The 22543-nt window shown below is 31.6% G+C and overlaps 3 protein-coding genes across 4 annotated transcripts; 1 reads left to right on the plus strand and 2 right to left on the minus strand.

The window, feature by feature from the left end:
- Positions 1-1312: 1312 nt before the first annotated feature.
- LOC101258414 (uncharacterized) lies at positions 1313-7748 on the minus strand. Its single transcript, XM_004230881.5, has 6 exons — positions 7204-7748; positions 4961-5160; positions 2504-2644; positions 2289-2369; positions 1743-1867; positions 1313-1650 (listed from the first exon to the last, which is right to left on the minus strand). The coding sequence occupies exons 1-6, from the start codon at positions 7424-7426 to the stop codon at positions 1602-1604; spliced, it is 819 nt and encodes a 272-aa protein (XP_004230929.1). The 5' UTR covers positions 7427-7748; the 3' UTR covers positions 1313-1601.
- A 237-nt stretch (positions 7749-7985) lies between these two features.
- Positions 7986-13116, minus strand: LOC101253328 (probable alkaline/neutral invertase B). Of its 2 annotated transcripts, XM_004230862.5 has the most exons (6): positions 12980-13110; positions 12859-12876; positions 11313-11785; positions 9926-10357; positions 8911-9469; positions 7986-8521 (listed from the first exon to the last, which is right to left on the minus strand). In XM_004230862.5, exons 3-6 carry the CDS (start codon positions 11736-11738, stop codon positions 8232-8234), a joined length of 1707 nt encoding a protein of 568 aa, XP_004230910.1. In that variant the 5' UTR covers positions 11739-11785; positions 12859-12876; positions 12980-13110; the 3' UTR covers positions 7986-8231. The 2 variants fall into 2 exon arrangements, with proteins under 2 accessions (XP_004230910.1, XP_010315360.1); XM_010317058.4 differs by lacking the exon at positions 12859-12876 and having other exon boundaries at positions 12980-13116.
- Positions 13117-21023: 7907 nt separating this feature from the next.
- On the plus strand, positions 21024-21605 carry LOC101250258 (uncharacterized). Its single transcript, XM_004230940.5, has one exon. The coding sequence runs from the start codon at positions 21120-21122 to the stop codon at positions 21510-21512; it is 393 nt and encodes a 130-aa protein (XP_004230988.1). The 5' UTR covers positions 21024-21119; the 3' UTR covers positions 21513-21605.
- The last annotated feature ends 938 nt before the right edge of the window (positions 21606-22543 follow it).

The following is a 22543-nucleotide window of genomic DNA, read 5'->3' on the forward strand; positions in this document are numbered from 1 at the left end:
TAAACCATATACGATCAGGCAACTTTTTAATGATGTTACCGCACAATGGTAATTAAATAGTACTGCTAGTACAAGATATGGATCCAGACTTGTGTATGTTGTTAGTTATTATAATAATAATAATAACTTACGTAAATATATTATAATATATAAGTATTTACTATTTATAGCAATAATATTTTTTTTTCACTTGATCAATTTTAAATCATTTATAATACAAGTTTAATTTATATTACAAAGAATAATTTTTTATTCATATATAATACAAATTTTAATGATAGATAATTCATTTATCAGACATTTTAATATACTTTTGATACAATGTGTCAAATTTTTACCAAACAATTATAATATATTTTATAAAATAATTATAATTCAAATATATTGTATGTATAATTCACTTTTAATACATATTGCAAATTTAATATAATATTGCTATAAATGGTAATATATAAAAAGTATTGCTAAAATCAATAATTATTTTTCAAATATATCAATTTATGTAAAAAAAATTAATAATAATAACATATTCAATTCATTCCCACGAATAATGGTAAAGGGTATGTCGTTGTTCAAGAAAAAAAACTTGGCAAATCAACTTTCTCATCGATACAATATATTTAAAATGATTTTCTTCTGTTTTAAAAGCACTGCGGTATCATTTTTTAAAATATCATAAAACAATAATCTGTTCAGTTGGCAGCTATGTAACTTGATTATCCTCCCTTATTTTTTAGCTTTAGAAGGAAATGACAAAGATAAAGCAAAAGCTGCTTACCTAATCAAATGACTCTGAATTAGTGGAAATATATCTGAAAATAGGTTACATACTCAAGGGTAGAGCCAATGTCCAAAGACACATTTGGTTAAAAAGAAGTTCGGTCAGGAAACAGGCAATGTGGCAGAGGTAGGAATACCAAAATCTAAACAGTCGTGAAGCTAGGGGCGCAAAGGGTTCATCCTCTTAACGTCTTTCATATGTTCGCATTTAGGTTTCATTAGTTGTACTTTTATGCAAAAGGACAGTCTCTACGCTTAAAAAAAAGGGGTAGGAGTAAGATGTACATAAACCCTACACTCCCCTTCATCCACATACAAATTTACATTGTTGAAAATTTCTCAACAAATGCAGATCAAAAGAAATGGACGTTCTGTGGTGGAAGTGAAATGATGATCTGTTGTTGCAGATTTCACTCAGAAAACTTGTGTTACGAGTTCATCCCACTATGACAGAAACGAGTAAGTGTATGTCCCTTGTTACATGACCCTACTGAAAGGGAAAGGGCGAGGGGAGGAGTACATTCAGGAAAAGTTATGTCAGAAATCATTTATCATTCATTGTACATTAGTACATGAGTACAAAAATGAGTACATATCCAAAAGCCATATGTTAGTGCTACCTGCTAAACAAAGTAAAATAGTCTATCATAGCAAGAAAATCTACTGCTTATATAATTAAGATAGTGCTAACTTCACAAAAGGTGCATTGCGCCTCAAGGGTCCTAGACAAGAGCTGGGACCTTCTACAGAAACCCAAGATAACCAAAAGAAAAGTGACAAACGAATGTGAAATTTCTGTCCATAACTATCACAATCGTAAGTTACACGACCCCAGAAGGAAGGCGCATTACCAGCTGTCCACCGAAAACACTGCCAATAAATAAGAAAAATGTAAAAGGTCATCATCAATACGGAATGGCAGAGGATAAGAAACAGATGGACATGAGAGAAGCTTATTTTACCTTTTAACATAGTAGTAACAAAAGTCTGCTAGGATAAAGGTTTGAACTATTTCAGATATCAAAACCATAGAAGGCCATAGACCATGACCCAATGCTACCAGCAGATGGCCGCGACTATCCAAAACCTGTCACAAAGCAACGAAAAAATCATAAGGTTGTTAGAGCTAAAACAACATGCTAACAAAATCCAAATATGTGAAAATTTGCCCAACCAATGCATTAAACATCTTGATCAACCAATTAAAGAAATAATTGAACATCCCTAATGAATTCCACATAACATAGTGAGTACTTGGTATGTGATCAAAATGCAACTCCTTGCCTGCCCAACTAATGGTATTCCATACAGTAAAACTTGGCCAGCCAACAAGGAACATGAAATCATAGCATCATATAAGCTCGTTAATTGTTCGTCAAAGAAAACCATGTTGGGTAAAATCATAAAATGAGGCATCCATACAGGAACTATGAATGATATTCAAATAAAGTTACTTAAAGAGTTTTAAAATCCAATTACTACAAGAACTGCAAATTTGCAAATCAAACCTGGAGAACCCAGTGAGCGCAGCTTAAGAACCTTGCAACACCCAATGCAAATACATAATGAGCTGTGAATGGTTCAACTATCTGTGCACAAAACAGCAAAGAGGTGGTCAAAGGCAAGCAAAGGCAGTTCTCACAACACACAAAAATAATGAGGGAGAGGGGGGGGGGGGGGGTTGAGAAATCTGCATTACATAACTGTTGGCATGCAATTATACCTTAGTGTTTTGCATGACACGAAGTTGAGGTAGCACAGAAACTGCCTCCAAGTAAACACAGAACGCCCAGAAGACTCTATTGACGAAGAGATGTGATGTAGATGGATGAATTAGTAAAGCTAAGGCAGCACAAGGGATCACCTGCAGAAGACGGAAAAAAGAACAGATGCTTTCTTCTCAAAATGAAAAGAGGAAATATTGTGCAGAGGGTAGCATCACAAGAGTCATGCAAACAAAATCACAACAAAAACAAAGAGAATAATGACACCAGCTGCTTGAGAGAACCAAAGACAATTCACATTCTCAGATAAAACTGAAACCCACTCTGACTCCATTTAGAGTCCAGAGATAATTCTATGAAAACGAAAGATTCTAGGCATGGAAAAATAAGAAGCCTCTCTGGTCACTTCACTAACATGCTTTTGCTAAACTGCAAAAAATAATATATGAACAGAGTACTACTTCAAAATGCTTACAAGCAGCTAAAACAGAAACCAATAACAACGCCTCAGTCCAAATGATGATAAAAAATTGTATTCCCTCGGTCACATTCTTTTATACATAATTTGATTATTAATGAGTTTTAAGTTTTCAAATTTGACTTATGAACTACACAAGTAATAGTCATCACCTCTAATAAAACTAATTGAACCATTTTCATTATCTTAAATCCCCTAAATAACACAGATCTCAATAATTTAACACAACCAAGAAACATATATTCATGCTGGTGTGGATTTTGCCTAAGAATAAACCTAATTTCCTAATGTGTGCTATATATCGTAAATGACTACACATTATGTTCAAAACACTAAAACACATGATACGAAAACATTTTTGTCTCTGTTATCTATGAAATTATGAAGATGTTAAAATGCAATAAAAAGTTTTACACATCCTGAACATTGTTATGACAATATATTATAGCTTCGTTAATACAAGAATAGAAGGTTTCCTATATATCATGTGGCAAAGTTCAATGTAGACTGGAGATTTGAAGACAAACCCTAGAGTTGAAAGGCTTCAGATTGAGCAGTACTAAAAAAGACCACATGGAGTGCAAGTTTAGTATTGCACTGAAGGAGGAGGAGGGGAAGTGAGCATTGATATACAAGTCATCCTTAAGCGAGGGAACTTCAATTATCTTGGGTCTATCATCAAAGGAAATGAGGAGATCAACGGAGACGCTGCACATCGTATTGGAGCAGGGTGGATGAAATGGAGGCTTGCAGGTCTATGCGATAAAAATGTGCCACCGAGACTTAAAGATAAAGCAGAGTGGTTGTTAGATCAACTATGGTGTACATGGTGAAGTGTTAGCCAGTCAAAAACTCAAACGTCCAAAAGATGAAGGTAGCAAAGATGAGGATGCTTAAATGATGTGTGGACATAGACAGGATTAGGAACAAAGACATACGGGTCAAGGTGGGAGTAGCCTCCATGGTGGAAAATTTGAGGGAAGCGAGGTTAAAATGATTCGGGCATGCGAAGAAGAGGAGTGCAAATGTCCGGTGAGTGACATAGGGCATGCGAGTATGTTTCTTTTTTCAAAATTTTCATTGAAGTGTTTTACTCTTGCATTTCTATAAATTGTTCTATCACCAAACAACCTCTCTACCCCAACAAAGGTAGGGGTAAGGTCTGCATACGCCTCACTCTCTCCAGCCCCCACGTGTAGAACTATACTAGGTATGTTTTAGAAATAGTGACAAATGTTACAAAACTGAAAACATGCAGAAGTTAATACCTGCACGATTTTCTGATATAAATTGCGTAGTAGGTCAAACAACCCTTAATATTTAAACCTTTTTATGCGCCAGAAAATGTTATTCTACATTACTTGAGAGTTGGCCAAGTACATCTAGCATTGCATAAGAAAAAGAGTGCCTGGTGGCGGCAATCCTTTTAGACTGTGTCATTCTACAGCTTCCAATAACTATCCTACTGTTTCCTGGCAACCAGTTCATATTATAAAACAATGCAGAGATTTATAAATGGAAAAAATTATTCAGAGCAAAATAACCTCGCATCTAATAACTTAATATCATTTTCGTATAATGAATAGAATTAACAATTATGAAAAAGTCGTGCAAAAACCACTAGCAACATATTTTATGCAAAAAAACAAATAAGTCAATAAGTGAAATATTTGGAAATAGCATTGCAAGGGACGAGACCAGATCATGATACCGTTAGTTGTGCATAATACACTTATACTTTTGAATTGCTTAAACCAATCAATAGACCTTTATATCAACAAAATGACTTCTGAAGTCCAAATAACTCAAATTAGCCTCATTACTTGCATGTAATATCCATGAGCCACATACATAAAACACTATAAACATAACAAGATATCTCTTGGAGACGAAAATACCAAATGAGAAACTAGCCTCAACTAAGTCCAACTCAAGAAGAAAACTGGAAAAAGGTATACATAAGTTGTTTGTGACTTACCACGTAATAGATTAAAAAATTGTCTTTGTCCTCCATGTAACTTGATCTAAGATTAAACCGGATCATATAAATAACCCACAAGGTTGTAGCTAACGTAGCTAAATCAAGTAAGGTGTGTATATCATATTCCATGACAAAACTGCAATACAGCCTAACAGCCAAAAACATAGCAGTGAGCTCCTGGGATTTGAGTGAAAGACCTGCAATGATATACATCAGAGTCAATCAGAACAAACTGAGGCATAGGATTGAAACAGAAATACAAGACCAAGGTCCCTAATACATGTTCCAGTTTCCACATTGAAATCAAGAAACAGATCCCTAATGGAAGAAAAATTTGTACCTTCTAAGAAATAAAGAGGATATATGAGAAGAAAAAAAACTCAAAACCAAAATTTAATAGGATTCCTTAAAAACGTATAATTTGGCGAGTTAGTCTGAGCTTATCCACGCAGTTGCGCACTCTTTGAATAGGAAACCATTTTATGAAAGATCTTGGCTTTCGAACTTCGTGGGTCTCGGAGATCCTGTCGATGACCTATGTTGAAGGGATATCTGTCACTTTTTATTTTTTGGATATGTTTCTTCACTTAAATTCTCTCTAAGATGGTACAACAGGCGGCAGCCCTACCTACCCGCTAATTAGCTTCTGATGTATTCACTAGCATTGATTTTATTAAAGGAATGGTACAACGATCAAATCAATTGAAGATTAAAGTCTTTCTTTCTTCCTGAAAATGTAAAAGAAACCACCCATACTCTTATAACTCAAATTGGATGACTTTTAAAGAGCTCAAGGAAAAATCTTTTGTCAATTCCAACGATGACATTTAACTAGCAGAGAAGTCATGAAAGAAAGTTTGACTGCTTCACTCAATCTCAAGAAGGTTGTTTTACTCCTTTTTTTGGTCCAACTCAAAATATTATCACTTTCCTTAATGAGAAATCTTTGTGCTGCTAATAACTATGATGGTTCAAAATCCCACACAAAGTTTCTAGCTTTACTTTGTTGGTCATTAGAAAAGCCTGCTTACTGAACCTTTACAGAGCAGAGGTTTACATTTGCAGATTTTCTCAAGATGCCAGTTTGTTGACGGGATGCAGAAAACAATAAGCATCTATTCCTACATAGCAAGACAACAGTCTGTATTAAATGTTCTTTAATATTCTTGGAGTGAGCTGGTTAATACCAAAACTAATTTTCAAATGCTTAACAGTTGGAAGGGAGTGGGGGTAGACAAAACACAGAGTTGGTGGCAATGCTGGGAAGCATATGGTGGACAGTGTAGAAGGAAATTAGAAAAGAAATTTTGAAGATAGAAGCAGTCAGATGCAGAAAATCAAGATGAAATCCCTCAGTTGCTTCTATTTTTGGTGTAGACAAGACCAAATGGGGGATATAGATGATTTAGTAGAATTCAAAGGACAAGAGTAAAGCCAGTTGGCTTTTGCTTCCACCATCTCATATTTTACTTCTTTCCAATGGATATGTAACTCATGTTTACTATGTTAAGAGACATCATCTCTAGCAAGAACTTCAAATCTAAGCAAGTGCTCTAGCACTTCTTCACAGTCACCTCACAGATCTAAAATTGCTAGCTACGAGAAGACATACTGCTTTATACAGCTGAGTGTACTACTTTTGATTAATGTTGACAATGAAAAAGAAAAAAAAAAGAACCAAAGCAAGTTTTGCAGCTACTACATTTTAACCTACAACAATAATTGCACTCATTAAGAACAAGGCACCAAAAGGAAAAGTTGCTCTAATTTACTGGTGGATCATACAATTCACTAGTCACATTCAAACTACTACAAAATCAACACCACTCAATAAAATTGAAAATATATATATTAACCGATAAAGAGCATAGCATATGACTACAGCAGACAAGATTCCCCAACCCCTTCACAACACCCATCCTACGAACTCTTCAGACCTAAGAAAAAAGTCATTTTTAAAAAAGAATGCAATCAAACATGAAAAACCCTTCTATTCTTCAGTTCAAATTTCGAATCCAACAACTAAACCCTCGAATTCATCAGCAGCTGAACCAAAAAACCTCTAATCTACGAAGTTCGCATTTTTTCCCCGTAAAACATGTTGTTTCTAACCTAAATGACTAATCAATAAAACTTCTGCTAATTAGATCTTCAGTAATTCAGGCCAAAGAAGCAATTTTTTCTAATCCATCTGTTCAATAAACAATAATAAGAAGGCTTTTTTGAAGAAATTGAATTACCGGCACAAGTTTTTTCTTTCATGAGCTTGTAGATGAGAACGGAGATTCCAATTGAATGAACAGCTTCAGCGGCGACGAAGAGGTTATCGTGATCGTGGACGATGGCGCGTAGCAAGACCAACGCCGCCATACCGGTAATGACGGCCAGAAAAGCCTTGACCTTAGGCGGTTGCCGGCGGACCCATGTCGACACGACTTGGATCGGCCTCCGTGTCGTCCTCATACTGATTTTTCTCGATTAGTTGATTTACCCAAAATTCGATGATGAAATCTACAGATTGAAATATTGGAACTTCAAAATGAAATGGCAGTAGTAATTTAGGAATCCTCTTTGGAGTTGGACTGGGACACCACTAACTATGCACCTACCTTGTGGCCTGTGGGTCGATATATTTATTTATTTAATTAAAATATTTTATTGCCTTGATTTAGCAATTGTAATTATAAAATTACTATTATCCATCTCTAATTAAATGTCTCAATAATAATAATAATAATAATAATAGATCTGCCAAAAATAAAATCTTATTTTTCAAAAATATGGCAAATTTTTTTGAAGGATATTGATGGTTTCATAAACATGTGATAAGGCCATATCAGGCTTAAATTTTTTTAGGATTTTTCAAATATTAAATTAAACTTTTTGTTTCTTTTTCACCACTAACTTTAACCTCTTTGTGAACATATAATTCTACCATTTGAATCAAGTTCTCTTCACCACTTTTGGGAACATACTCTTCAACATGAATATGATCGTACGTATCAACAGGTGGTCACAGCAATAAGGTTGCAAATGCAGCTAAACTGAGTACAAGAAACAAGATAGCATGTTTTGGGCAAACAGAAACTAATAGCAATTCCAGTTAAAACAAGAAAGAATCAGACTAACCATATCTGACTACACATTCTATACTATTTCTTACAAGACCACTGAATTGCCTTGCTGGACCTGGGGACTTCAATTGTATTTCTCCGCATGTTATAAGCTAGAAACAACTTCTGAATGTCAGGTAAGATGGATGTAGTAATCAAAACGAAGCTGATCGTTTCAACACAGGTTTCAGCTGCTTGTCCTCCTCAAGTGAAATCATTCCCAAATGGGATGGGTCTTCAAGCATCATCTTTGCCACCAAATAACCAGCAATTGACCATGTTTGGTGTTTACGAGCTTGCTTGCCAATGAATCGGCCAAGTTTTCCATCATAATATTCAGGCCACCCATCCTTGGACAAACGCTGTTCAGCAAGTTCAATGGCACGCCTTGCAATCTGAGGCCTCCCGGTCTTGATACATGCAGCTGTGAGGAGCCATAGAAGCACTGTAGCCACATACAATCAAATATGAGAGGGATCTACTACACACTTCTTTTTATCAAAATAGGGCATACAAGGAAAATCACTATAATAAAATATTATGTATGAGCTGAGCGGCGCACAGCCATGATAAAAACTCTGTCAATGATGTTTCTAAAGAATTGAATACCCAGTTTTACACAGTTTCGGAAGTCCTTGGGCTTGTTTTATGAGGAACTAAAAGAGTGATTCGATATCCCAACCAAATTATGCAGATCTTCAAATATAACTAAAATCAACCTTCAAACAACAATTGGAAAAACATTTTTTTTTTCCCTGAGATAATCATCAGCTCATCCCTATTATATTCCAAAATTCAGTTTATACCATAGAACAAAACAAGTTAAATAGGTACCTGGCCATGATCCCCCATTGTGATAGCTCCATCTAGTGTTTTTTGGGTCGCATCCTGTTACAATCCGCCACTCATGACCCTCTATAGCCGGATAACAAACCTTCAAGGGCATCTCTCCTACCAATTCGTGCCAGCGTGAGTCAATAAGATCCATGATCTTGGTTGCCTGTTCGGGGGTTGCTAAGCTTGACAAAATTGCAATACAGTTGCCTAAGCAAAACCAACGGAAATCCATGTTTGAAGGACCGACATTACCAAGGAAATAACCACCAGAAACTGGCATGAAATCAAAAACCCATTCTGGAAGAGAATCAGGCATGACATTGAACTTGTTGACTGCTGTGTGGGAATATTCTTCAGTTTTATATCGGTAAATGTCATTAAGTTGCTTCAAATCAAGCCAAAAATAATTTCTCATGTGGTAGCTCAATGCATGCAGTCTCTTCACAATCCGTTCTACGAACTCCTTCCCTTCAGCATCATGCTTGAGTAAAAGAAGCGCACACCTTAAAGCCATGAAGAATAGTGCCTGTATTTCTATTGGGTACCCATACACACCCTGATATGTTTGTTTACCACAAAAAGTAGTCAGTGAAATTGCAGGATATAAGTGCATACTTAAAGCACAGAAGATACAGAAGGGCAAGTTTCTTTTAGTTGCAGCAAGCACTTGCACATTATGTATTTGAATGTAAAGGTTGATATGAAAAAAGAAGAGAGATAAAGAGAGACACGTATGCAAGAAATGTTTAGGAACTACAAAAAGAGATGCCACTTGAAAAAAAATCCACCTAATCTCAACATTCATGCTAAATGAAGAGATGTACTACAGTTATGAGAGACCTATCTTTCTAGTAAAATAAGAGTACAATATTCAGCCTATCTCAAGTAGGTGAAAACAATTTTGTCATGGCAAAAGAGCATATATATTATTTGGACTCCACAATGACAACCCTGTCCGAAGGGGAATTAGAGTAATTCAAATTTAGAACAAGCTTGAAAAGAAGAAACTCACCATTCTACGATCTATCATAGAGCACCCATCGGCACAAAGAAGAGTTGGAAATGTGTCAAACCCCTCTGAAAGGCATAAACTGAGAATCAAGCGCATACCCTTCTGGCATTCAGGCAGCTCAGACAAGGAGGTGTCCCCTGTAGACTTTGTGTATGCACGAAGTAATATAATCCACCAAAATCCAGAATCAATAGGAGCCACTCTTCCTATTGCACTCTCGCCAAAATCTGCTATTAATGTCTCGGTATTTCTAACCGGATCATGGAGTACCTTGAAACTAGCTGGCATTACACCCTCTCCCAGTTGGAACCGGTCTATCTTTTTCTCCCACGATTGAAGACGAAGAGTTTTCAAGAGGAAATTCTTTACTATTTCGGGTTCCCTGTTCATCAGAAAAGCCAGTGCACTTGGAACAAAATCTCTGACAAACACCTGAAGTTAAAGATGGCTATTAATAAACATCTTGATCATGAATAACAACCACTACCTTTTGTACAACGACCTCCTCCATGTACAACAAAAAGAATCCTTTTCTAATGTCTTTAGAAACATTTATCAACTACAAGAAAGAGATATTCCAAAAAGTGTATTGACCGATGAACTTTGCAAGAATACAACTCAATTGCTCACTGACCTGACTTCCTTTCGAGTCCTCTAATAGCAAAGGAAATTATCCTGTCCAGATATTAGTGTATCTAGAAGATAGCTTAAGTGGAGATCCCAGTAAATCATGAGTTTGGAGTTGGGGAATACAGTGCCCACAACACAAATTGGCATTCGATTATATCCAAATATTAACCCTTTCAATTGAACAAGGAACTTTCATTATTACGGAAGGATAAAAGAAACTATAACTTATTAAGTAGAAGACTACAAAAATATCTCAGAGGAATAAGATGGCATCTCTACTCCCCTCTGAATAGTGATCTTCTGGCAATTAGCACAATTTATCAAGAGCCAAACATTGTTGACCAACAAATTTATTAACTTGCAGTAGATGGTTATAAAAGGGCAATTCATATTTGGACCAATAGCATAACAGAGTGATTGCACACGGTTCCCAATGGTAACACTAAACTGACCCGATTACTATACTACAGAATACAATTATCCCAAGCACAAGTAATCAAGAACAAGCTTTTTTCTACTGTACTGTTTCATACGCAAAAATTATTCAGTCAAGTCAACTATAGATAACTTTACATGAGGTGATGGTAATTCGAATTCCTATAGCAACTGCAGAGTATGTAAATGCCAAATTATGAAATCAATGATTCACACTAAGCAAATATAAAATTCTTTCCATTGACAGAGACAAAGTTAACTACTCAATACAACAATGCACAGACCATTGACCTTGTAACAATTATAACATAACAGGCTTTACCTGATCATAGTTAAGCTTTTCATCTGAATTATCTAGAGCAGCAATTGTCCCAACAGGCTGTCCACGGAAGTGCACCAAAGTACGTCTCAAAGAGTCCCAAGCCTCAGCAACCATAGGATGTGGCCCTTGCCCAAAAGGTGACCTGGGAGTAGTGAACTCGGATCTTTTTGATGGAGAAAATATACAATCAAAATGCTCCAAAGCACGGAAAAAATTTTCAGCTCTAGAAGGGGGATGAGGAGAGAACCCCAGTTGAGTTTCAGTAAGGGACTTCTCATCATATGAACCTTGCCTCTCAATGTTCAAGTTTCTTGGCCTAGGTAACCTCGAGAAATCAATGTCATCCAATTCAGTTACAGTACTACATGAATCAATATTTCTTATACTAGCATCATTGTTAGATACATCCCCCGAATGCGTTGACATTCTTGAAGCCTCTATGGATTTACAAATTAATTCAGAGGCTCAACAATCTGCATCAAAATCACAACTCAGTAACCATGCATACTGATAAAAGTTTGAAATAAGGGCCATTGCTTGAAGAGACTAAACAAGCCAAGAAAATCAATCATAACCCTTTTTTACTTTGGCCCTTTTATTAGTCACTAATGAAACAGTAGAGGCATTAGCCCAATTAACAAAACAAGAAATCATCATACAGATGTATGATGTATCAAGATATATCATTAATCAAACAGTAGAGTGCACCTTAGATTCAACTATCAAGATTCTCTTTCTTTAATTTTTCTTTCTTCTTTCGAATCAAACAGGGGAATCATCTAACAGATACAAAATTGGATAACCCATATCAAAACTTCCAACGGAGCCCAACCAATGCATGCATGTACTACTAACGATCTCCCAGAAAGCCACACAATGAAGAAGACAGACGGTTCAATAAATTTATCTCTATTAACGACTATACCGTTACGCTCTATTTGGACTTATTTCACATATAATCAAGAAATCACTCACACGATAAAGAAACCATGTTCTTGAATGGGCATTTGCAACTTACACATACGACGAACAAAATCGGATGAAAAGGCAAGAACGAGAATGCATCTACCATCAATGACAGACAAAAAAAAAAAAAACGAAGAAAGAGAATCTAAGATGCACTCTACTGATAAAAGTTTGAAATCAGGGGCATAGCTTGAAGAGACTAAACGAACCAAGAAAATCAATCATAACCCCTTTTCTACTTTGGCACTTTGATATCTCATTAATAAACAGTAGAAGCATTAGCCCAAATTAACAGACCAAGAACCTTAGATTGAACTATCAAGATTCTCTTTCTTTCGAATAAAACAGGGGAATCATTATAACAGATGTATAAAAATCGATAACCCATATCAAAATTTTAAACGGAACCCAATCCAATGCATGCACATACTACTAACAATCTGGCAGAAAGCTACATAACAAAGAAGACAAAACCATCGATATTATCGACTATTCCATTAAACTCTGTTTGAACCTATTTCACCAAAAATATAAAATAAGAAATCACAACCATGTTGTTGAATTGGCATTTGCAACTTACACATTCGACGACCGAAATCTGATGAAAAAGAAGAAGAGCAATGGCATCAATCATCAATGGCGGAACAAAAAAAGATATAGAAAGAAAGAGAAGAGTAATGGGAAAGTGACAGGTTACTCACAGATGAATGGCGGAATGGATTTTGGATCGTTGTTTGTGCTACTGCGAGTCTGCATTATTTGTGTACGTATCATAGCTGTGTCACGGAGAGAATGTGAACTGATTACTCGTTTTCTTGCATTTGGATTTTTTCACCAATATATAAAAGGGGTTTGTGATACACGAGACCTATAACACTTAAAAATTTTAATTAGAATTTTGTCTATAAATTCTTAAAAGATTTTTAAATTCTAAACTACATTTGTACTTACAAGTTAACATAATTAATTACTCAAAATTTGTTAGAAATTAAATGTCTATTGGTTTTTGTCTTTATTAAAGATCATTGATTTTGATTTTACGATACTAATTGTGGCATTCTTGGAATCTATGTTATTTAAATTCTTTAAAAATAGTGTTACATCTATTTTGAATTATTCAAAAATAAATTTAACTTTTCAAAAATACAACGCAAATTTATTACTTATTAAAAAGAAATTCAATGTACAATATTGATTATTGTTACTTTTGTTGATATTTTATTTGTAAAATTATTCTAATAGAGTATAATATATATATATATATATATATATATATATATATCCACTTATGATTTTAACTTGATTTTAGAGAATAAATATGTCTATTAATTTTGAGTGTACACAAATAAACACTTAGGACCCGTTTGGTAGGAAGTATTAATCAAAATAATCCATGGATTAAAATATAGTCCAAACAAAAACATTGTTTGGTTACTTTATTTAATCTAATCCATGGGTTACTAATAGCTCATACATGGTCTTATATTATCCCTAGGAAAGGGAGGGATAACTAATCCAAGGTTTAGCAATCCTTGGATAAGACCCCTAATGACTAAATTATCCCCAAATCTTTTTCCTATTTTTTTTTTTTTTGTAATTCATGTTCTTTTTTTTATTTATATGAGAATATTTATAATTGTTCATTTAATTCTCCAAATTTATTCCATGTAATTTGATGATTTCACAAACTAATATTTTTTTCTCCAGGTTTGAATTGTTATATTGGGTTGATTTTCTGTTTTTAAATGTAGTTCATCAATTGACCACGTAAACAATTTTTTTAATTTTTAAAATAAGCTAAGCGTATTTGAACAATTTAAGTAGCCTTAAATTCATGTTAAGTTCAAGGTAAATTTGACCAACAAAAAATTAGAAATATACCATGTGACATATCACACCTCAAAATTAATAATATTTTTATATATTTTTTTTAATATTTAAGTTGACTAGTTAAATGAAATATAATCTCACAATAACTAAAGGGTATAATAGGAAATAAACTTTTTCTAAAGTTTTAAACCAAACATAAGACTAAGTAGGAAATAATGAACCAAACACTTGCTAAAAAATAATCTCTGCATTACTAAACCCTGCATTAGTAATTCCTGCATTATGCATCTTTGTACCAAACGATCCCTTAATTTATATAAAATTGTTCAACTAAACACGCATACCCTACATGACATAATACACGTAAGATGTCACATAGGACAAAAAAACTGCCGTGTAAGGTATCATATAGGTTGAATGTGCCCATTTGCTCAATTTTATACAAATTTAATGTACACTTGTACACACTCAAAATTAAATAACATTATTATCAAACTGATGATAAATTAAGAGTTATACGAATTAATCTTTTGCATGTGGTGTTGGGTCATGTACATGAAGAAAACAACAGAAATAGTCACTTCGTTGTAACTTTGAAGATTCACGATCAGTATCCCTTTAAATCTTGTGTTCCCCAGTACTCCAGCAGTACATGATGACAATGACATGTATAACACATATAGTCACTTCGTTGTAACTTCGAAGTTCAAATTAGATGTTTAAATTTATTTTCATATTTGACTTTCTATTTATTAAAGTTTTATAATTTTTAAAAGATAAATTACACTATTTATAAAATTAGTATATTTATTTCACAGAGACGATAGTGGAAATATGTCCTTGATATTTTAAAAAATGTATGTACATTGTTTCACAAATTCAATCAATATGAAAAACGAAAAATAGAATATTATAAATTGTGTATTTATTATTTTTTTCTTAACAGATGTAAATTAGCTAAAAATAGTTGTTCACAATTGACTTCACACACCCCTTAAGAAATCATAAATAGAATAATAATTTTACTATATTATTCTTTGAATATAATAAATATAATATCTTAAAAAATATAATTAAAAAATAATTATAATTAATGTTAAAAATAAATTTAGAAATTAAGCGTCAAAATTTTTCAATAATTTTATAAAACAAACAAGTATTATTAGAATTTTAAATTATAAGTACCCCTCAACCTATGCTCGAAATCTCAGAGACACGCTTATACTATAGTAAGGTCCTATCACCCCTGAACTTATTTTATTAATAATTTTTTATCCCTTTTCGACCTACGTGATACTATCTTGTGGGCCCAACGATGGTTGACTTTTTTTTTTCAAAGCAGTGCCACGTAGGCTAAAAAGGATAGAAAATTACTTATAAAATAAATTCAGAGGTAATAGGACCTTAGTATAGTATAAGTGTATCTTTAAAATTTTGGACATACGTTGAAGAAGTACTTGTGCATTATCTCAAAATAATACCGGAAATACTATCGTGCTTTTGATTCTTGCAGGATGGGGGACTTTAAGTTGGTTAATCCATTAATTTGTAGTAGTACAATAAATACCGAAAATTGCTATAGGCAGTTTGAGTCAAAAAGTAAAAATGTAAGTGTTGTTGAAAATTGAACGTCGAGTTGGAATAAGAAAAGACTCTTTAATTTTTGTAATACGTAAATTATCTTAGTTTTTAAATTTAATTTGTTAGGTGAGATTGTTTAGTTTTAGGATAAGTTAAAGTTGATATTAATTAATTTTTTGGATTAATTATCGAAATTTCATCTTTCTGTTTATTTATTATTGTTATTCTCTATAACTTTCATAAATTTCAAAATTTCTCATTTTCGTGCATCAAATTAATGTATCTCGCGCATAAAATATATCTCAGACATCAAATTAGTGTATCTCGCGCATCAAATTAATGGATCTCGCGCATTAGATTAGTAAATCATGTATAAAATGTATCATGCACATCAAATTAGTGTATCTCGTGCATCATATTATTGTATCTCACGTATCAAATTAATGTACCTCGCGCATTAAATTAATGTATCAGCGTTTATATTATTGTATCCGCTTTGAGGGATTTTTGAAATTATAAATTTTTAACGAATAGATTGTAATTTTACCTTAAAAGTATGTGATTTCTGTAATATACCTTTTTTATTTAGAACGAGTAAAAGTAATATATATCCCATTAAATTATTAATAAGGATGTAATGATAAATTTATGTAAAATCTTAAAGAATATCTATTTTTAATAAAGACATGATATAAATAAAAACGAAAGGCTTACCGAAAAAGAATTTAAGAGTATTTTATTGTTTTGATAGTTTTCTCTATAAATAATAAATCTCATTATTGTTATTATTATTATTATTATTATCCTGACTTTGGTTTTTGGGTGCCTCAATTTGGGCCTCAATCTTTGTGTTAGTGTTGGGTTTTGGTATCACTTTCACGTTCGTGTAAATTAGGTATATATCATATTATGTAGTCATATTCTCAAGTTATGGCATAAGAGTTTGATTTTCATTCTATAACATTTAATATATCAACTTATAGCATTTCTTTAAATTAAAAGTTATAAATATTTATTCTAAATAGGACGAAAAATAAAATTAAAAAATGAATAATAAAAATTGGATAATTTCCTTGAATGTAGTTACTATTATTAACTGATAACAAAATGTGCACCTTTTAAGGGATTTTAAAATATATTAATTATAGATATGCACCTTAATTATCTCAATCCGTTTTTAATGGTAATTATTTTTGATTTTTTATCCTTAAAAAATTGTATTCTGTTATCTTTCTTCCCATAAACGTGTATCTTTTTTTTTTCCAGAAATTGACTATATTCATATATTCGAATTCTGTCATATTTTATCTTTTTTTTTTGAAAAAACAATTAAAATTGAAGGTTGAAAAAGTTTAGATTTGATTTGATGGAGAAAATTGTGTCAATTTTAATTAAACATGGTTCTTGTAACTTCACTTTCACTAATTGCGCCTTCATCATTCTTTGATTTTCCATAATGCCAAAGTCATCCCTAACATTTTCATTCCCCATTATAAATAAGTGTCTCAACAATTGAAATTGGATTTTAATGTGATGCGAATTATAAAAAAATCCAAAAGATGTTTCATCTAGGAATTGTTGAAACTTAATAAATCCGCAAACACATTCATGTTAATACATGAAGACAAATGTGTTTGTGTCTTCTTCTCCTAAAAAATTGTAAAAATTAAATACATTAATCATACACATAATCATACACATGTAATACAAAACTAATACAGTGAATCATACACAATTCAAACAAACTTACAACATAATATTGAAAAATACATAATTTATACACATAGTATACAAAACATAATGCAGTAAATCATACACAATTCAAACAAACTTACAACATAATATTGAAAAATACATAATTCATACACATAGTATACAAAACATAATACAATATAATCATACACATTTCAAACAAACTTACAATATTCTTTCATACACAATATATTCAACACCAAAATATACAAATCAAAACATAAAGTATAACTAATTATGGATATTACTATTCAACAATATCAAAAAATTTGATACAAAAAAATTTATACACAATTCATACACATTTTATATACACCGTGAATCATACAGTGAATCATATAAAATTCATACAGTGAATCATACACAATTCATACAGTTAATTATACACAATTCATACAGTGAATCATACATAAAAAATACATGTTTCAGCAATTGATATTGTAATATGAAGAGATCTGTAATTTCATACAATGAATCATACACAATTCATACATTATTTATTTACACAAAATTTATATTTTAACTATTTTATACCCAAATAACTGAAAATAAAAATAACAGAACATAAAAAAAATTAAAAAAATTAACTTTTACTAACCTTTGAACTTTTTTGGGGTTTAACTGTTTCTTCTTCTTCTTGTAAATGTGAAGTATCGATTTCAGATGCTCTTGGTTTTTTGGATTTTGATTTTATCAACTCTTCCACAAAATCAGATTCAGAATCTGATGATTCCTCGATTTCTTTTCCTTTCCTCTTATTTTCTCTTTCTTTCGTTCTTTTCTCAGATTCATCTACATTTTTCTTTTCTTTCCCTTTTCTCTTCTTCTCGTTTTCCTTTGGATGTTTTTTTTTTTTCTATTGTTGATTTCCCTGATCTAGATTTAACTTTAACAGATGAAGGTTGAGATTGTGTTTGTGATAAAATTTTGAAAGATGGAGCATGAAAATTGTCTGAGTTTGCTTCTTCATTCAATCTTCTACTTTTTCTCGGGGTTTCGTTGCCTCTTTTCGACATTGTACGGTTTGTTTATCGCAAGAGTTGAAGATTTGAGTGCTAAAAATGAAGATTTGAATGCAAATATTTGAGAATTCTTGAAGAAGACTGTGTAAGAGAGGAATGATTTTTAGAGAAAATTTGATGAAAATAAATTAGGCGTGCGAATTATGGTGAAAAGTTTTGATAGGCGTGCAGAGGTAATGATTTTGAAAAAGAGTTGGGGAAGAACAAAAATTTGGAGAATATAATTTTTTTTTAGATAACATTTTACAGTTTTAAAAATAAAAATGTAATTGTTTTAGAGAAAAAATCCCTATTATTTTGTAGTTATCTTAAAAAAGGTAACTATATAACATTTAATTTAAATTACATTAATTAAGAGTTTGTTTAAAAAAGGTAACTTAAAATAATAAATTTAATTAACTACATTGGTTTAAATAAGGTAATTGAATTATTTAAATAAGTTAATTATTATTTTAAAAAATTAATGAGAATAATATATTATTTCTTGATATGCTATAACTTGATAATAATATGCTATAAGTAGTTTATTATTAAAAAGTTTGTTTATAACTTGATATTTAACATCTTAAATGTGTGTGTAGTGTTATTTTTAGTTTCACGTTTGAGTGAGCCCATATTCTAGAAACAAATTGGGCTAAACGGCTTACCTGTAGTTTTGATGAGGAAAGGATCAAAACAGTTCTTCTTTTTTGGGTTAAGACTTAAAGTGATTTTTGAATTTTCACATAAAGCAGTAACAGTCTCTCATATTTGTAATATTGGTGTACTTTTGGTTCTCATCCAAAATTTTATCTATTTTTTAGCATTAATTTTATTCATAATCTATGTATGGGATGTGTAATCGTCATTTTATTTATTTAGTAGAAATAACAACTCTATATGAAAGCATGTAAGAAGAAAAATATTTGTTTTGTTTAGTAGAAATCATATTGCAGGTAAAGTCGAGAGATTCATCACAATAATTTCACGTGTAATAGTACAATTTTTTCTTTTTTAGCAAAGTCATATGTTAAGATGTTCTTAGTTTAGATGCAGTAACAATTTTAGTGAACAAAACAAAGTGTTTTTCTAATGACCTTCTCTTAGATAGAGTTATTATTTCTACTGAATATATAAAAAGATGATCGGATATTTCTTATATAAAATTCTGGGCAAAATTAACGTTAAAAGATAGACGAAATTTTAGGGTAAGACCAAAAGTGCACCAATTTTGTAAACATAAGGGACTATTAGTGCTCTATGTGAAAAATCAAGAATCAATTTGAGTCTTAGCCCAAAGATGAGGGACTATTTTGAGCCTTTCCTCGGAATTGATCATCTATCTTGTAAAATTGCTTGCTCGCTTACACCTACGCAAATATTGAAATAAATTTGTCGTCTCATATAAAACTTGAATGAAATTTTATAATTTTAATTTATTTCATCGATCATTAGTTTACACTCTTAATGCACCGTATTCTTATACCGGAGCTTTTACATTCAAAAGTCAGTATATAAACTTGGGTACATTTCAACATAACTCTCTCACACACACTATCTCTGGAGAAAAAGTATTCTTGTACCGGAGCTTTTACCTAATTTTGAAGAAAAAGTAGTTCAAAGTTCACAATTATTGTCTTCTTTGATGATTAAGATATTATTCTCATTAACTTTATGTATATCATATTAGTGTCACTTGTAATTTGTGCTCACTGAAACTAGAACTATCTAGAAAGTACTATATAATTTGCTCTTTGGTTCAAAATAGGACTAGTTGTGGCTTTAATTTCTCATTCAATTACTTATAATTTATCAGGATGGCTTGAGAAATTCTCGATTATTATTCTTAAAATTGATGATTACGCTTAAATATTTATTGGAGTATATCTTAAAAGAAAATGTTGCTATGTATAAAACAAAACAAATTGTTTTTATCTCCAGCAATTGGATCGATCGGAGACATGTAGATATCAAAGTATGTGACAAATTAAAAGAGAAAGCCACTGTAAAATTTCTACTTTGGCATCTCTTAAAGTAGAAATTCCAGGAAGTAAAGTTAACAAAGTTTTCACTTTTCACATGTAACTAAACATAATACCATTTCTTTGAATAAAGGTTAAGCTGGTTATACATATCCTTTCATTTTTTTTTAATCACGAGTTACAAGTTGGAATCATGAAAATAAAATTAAATATTTTGTATTTTAAAGTGAGATTTTTTTATACAAACTTGAACTAGTTGAATTTAAAATTCAATATATAAATTCACGAAGATTTTATATTTTTTGCCCAAAAATATAAGGTATCTCCAAATACTCCCACAGCCTCATTTATTTATATCATTTTAGACTCTTCTGTTGAAAAATAATAACTACATAAAGTACAATTTATTAAGTTATTCTTGTTTAATAAAAATAGATTTGATTGTTTTTATTTCATCTTAAATTATTTAGATTTTTATAAATCGTTAATCCAACGGCTAAAAAACATCCTTAATAGAAACAAGTGCAAATCAGTGAGTGACAACTGTCACACACAACACATAGCTTTTAGCTTTAGCGTTTGCTATATAAATTGGTTGAGTCTAGCACCCCACTTGAACTTGTCCAAATTCTAATTTTCAAGAAGGAAATAAACTTTATACTATTCCATTTTTATTTTTATTTTAAAGAAAATTCATGTATCCACATAGAAAAAATACAGCATCCTCAATCTTGGACGGTTTTTCACTAAATCCTTTACCATATCCAGTTTTATTATTTTTAGGTGTTATATTTATATTTCTTGGTATTCAATGGTTTGTTTCGTATGAAGAAGTGATGGAAGCTACTGAAGAAAGTTTTGGTTGGATACTTATGATTGTGCCACTTGTTTTGTTATTCGCCGTCAAGTGGTTATCCACGGTGGACCCGCCAGATTGGTTTTTTGGCGAATCACCGTGGGACCGACGGCGAAGAACGTATCAACTGCCGTCCGAAGGAAGCTCACCGTGGGGGGTGGCTGCTTTAATTATGTTGTTACTAATATTGTTGCAATATCAGTCTACTTTTCTTGATATGTGGTTTTTATAATTAATTATTTAGGATGTGTTAATTAATTAAGTGTGTAAATATTATGTAACTATTGTTTGTAATTTATCGAATTATTATTTTCGTTTGGATAAAGATCAAGATTCAGTAAAGTGAATTTCGTTTGAGTTCTTTTTATTTTACTATTTTAATCCAGAACTCAGAGTACTGATTTTTTTTATATAATTATCTCTAACTCGTAACTTTATTTTACTGTATCCGTTGTACTTTTAATTGTCATAACTTTTATTTTTAGAGTAAAATAATAAAAATTTCAATTAATATTTATTCATCACATAAATATGTAAAAAATTGTAATTTATAATAATTAATATAATTTTAAAATATTTTTTTTGTATAAATTATTGAATAAATGTAATTTTGTTTAATTTTAAAAATTAATTAAATTTATCTTTCGAAAAGTATAATATGACAAATAACAGTAAATAAAAAGAGTTATTTGTTTTCAAAGTCTATCATTGTGATAGATCTTTTTTTTTTTTAAAAAAAAGAAGTTATCAAACACAATTTTAATTTTATAAATTTTAAATAAATCAAAATTTTACGGGCAACCGCCTACTTAATTTAGTGGAATTTAATAGAACTAAAGATAAAGTTGATTGGCCTAGTTTGTCATTTTATATTACTCTATCTGTATATACCCCATGTTGTGTTTAAAATGGGTGATTAATCATGATGGTAGGGTAGATATAAAACCCCACAATCTTGAGATAATTACTTGTGGTGGTTAGCTCTCCTTTATATTTGTCGTGGTCTTTTTAAGCTTTACATTCATTGAGGATAGATGAACTATTAACCCAAAAGAGTAAATTGTTCAATCAATTCAAATTCTAAGCAAAGTTTTATGAGTTGTTGAGTCACTGCATTCTCTTCTAATGACAAATAAAATTCTCATTTTTTTCGATACATAAATAAAAAATATGATTTTTAGTAGTAATTTGTATTAATCTAGGCAAGTATTATAAAAGAATGAAAGTGAGAGGTGATTATTGCGTGTAGGAGAGAAGATGAGG

Source organism: Solanum lycopersicum, chromosome 1, assembly GCF_036512215.1.
Source record: "Solanum lycopersicum chromosome 1, SLM_r2.1".
Classification (NCBI taxonomy): Eukaryota; Viridiplantae; Streptophyta; class Magnoliopsida; order Solanales; family Solanaceae; genus Solanum; species Solanum lycopersicum.

What these genes read in the sequence shown, in the direction of transcription:
- LOC101253328 (XM_010317058.4), bottom strand. Translation starts at nt 11,738, where the DNA reads ATGTCAACGCATTCGGGGGATGTATCTAACAATGATGCTAGTATAAGA. An exon ending in AAAAGCTTAACTATGATCAG is followed by an intron (nt 10,358 to 11,312) that starts GTAAAGCCTGTT and finishes CTTTAACTTCAG; the next exon opens with GTGTTTGTCAGAGATTTTGT. An exon ending in CTATGATAGATCGTAGAATG is followed by an intron (nt 9,470 to 9,925) that starts GTGAGTTTCTTC and finishes CAAACATATCAG; the next exon opens with GGTGTGTATGGGTACCCAAT.
- LOC101250258 (XM_004230940.5), top strand. Translation starts at nt 21,120, where the DNA reads ATGTATCCACATAGAAAAAATACAGCATCCTCAATCTTGGACGGTTTT.
- LOC101258414 (XM_004230881.5), bottom strand. Translation starts at nt 7,426, where the DNA reads ATGAGGACGACACGGAGGCCGATCCAAGTCGTGTCGACATGGGTCCGC. An exon ending in GCGCTCACTGGGTTCTCCAG is followed by an intron (nt 1,868 to 2,288) that starts GTTTGATTTGCA and finishes GCTTTGTGACAG; the next exon opens with GTTTTGGATAGTCGCGGCCA. An exon ending in TGTTACTACTATGTTAAAAG is followed by an intron (nt 1,651 to 1,742) that starts GTAAAATAAGCT and finishes ATTTATTGGCAG; the next exon opens with TGTTTTCGGTGGACAGCTGG.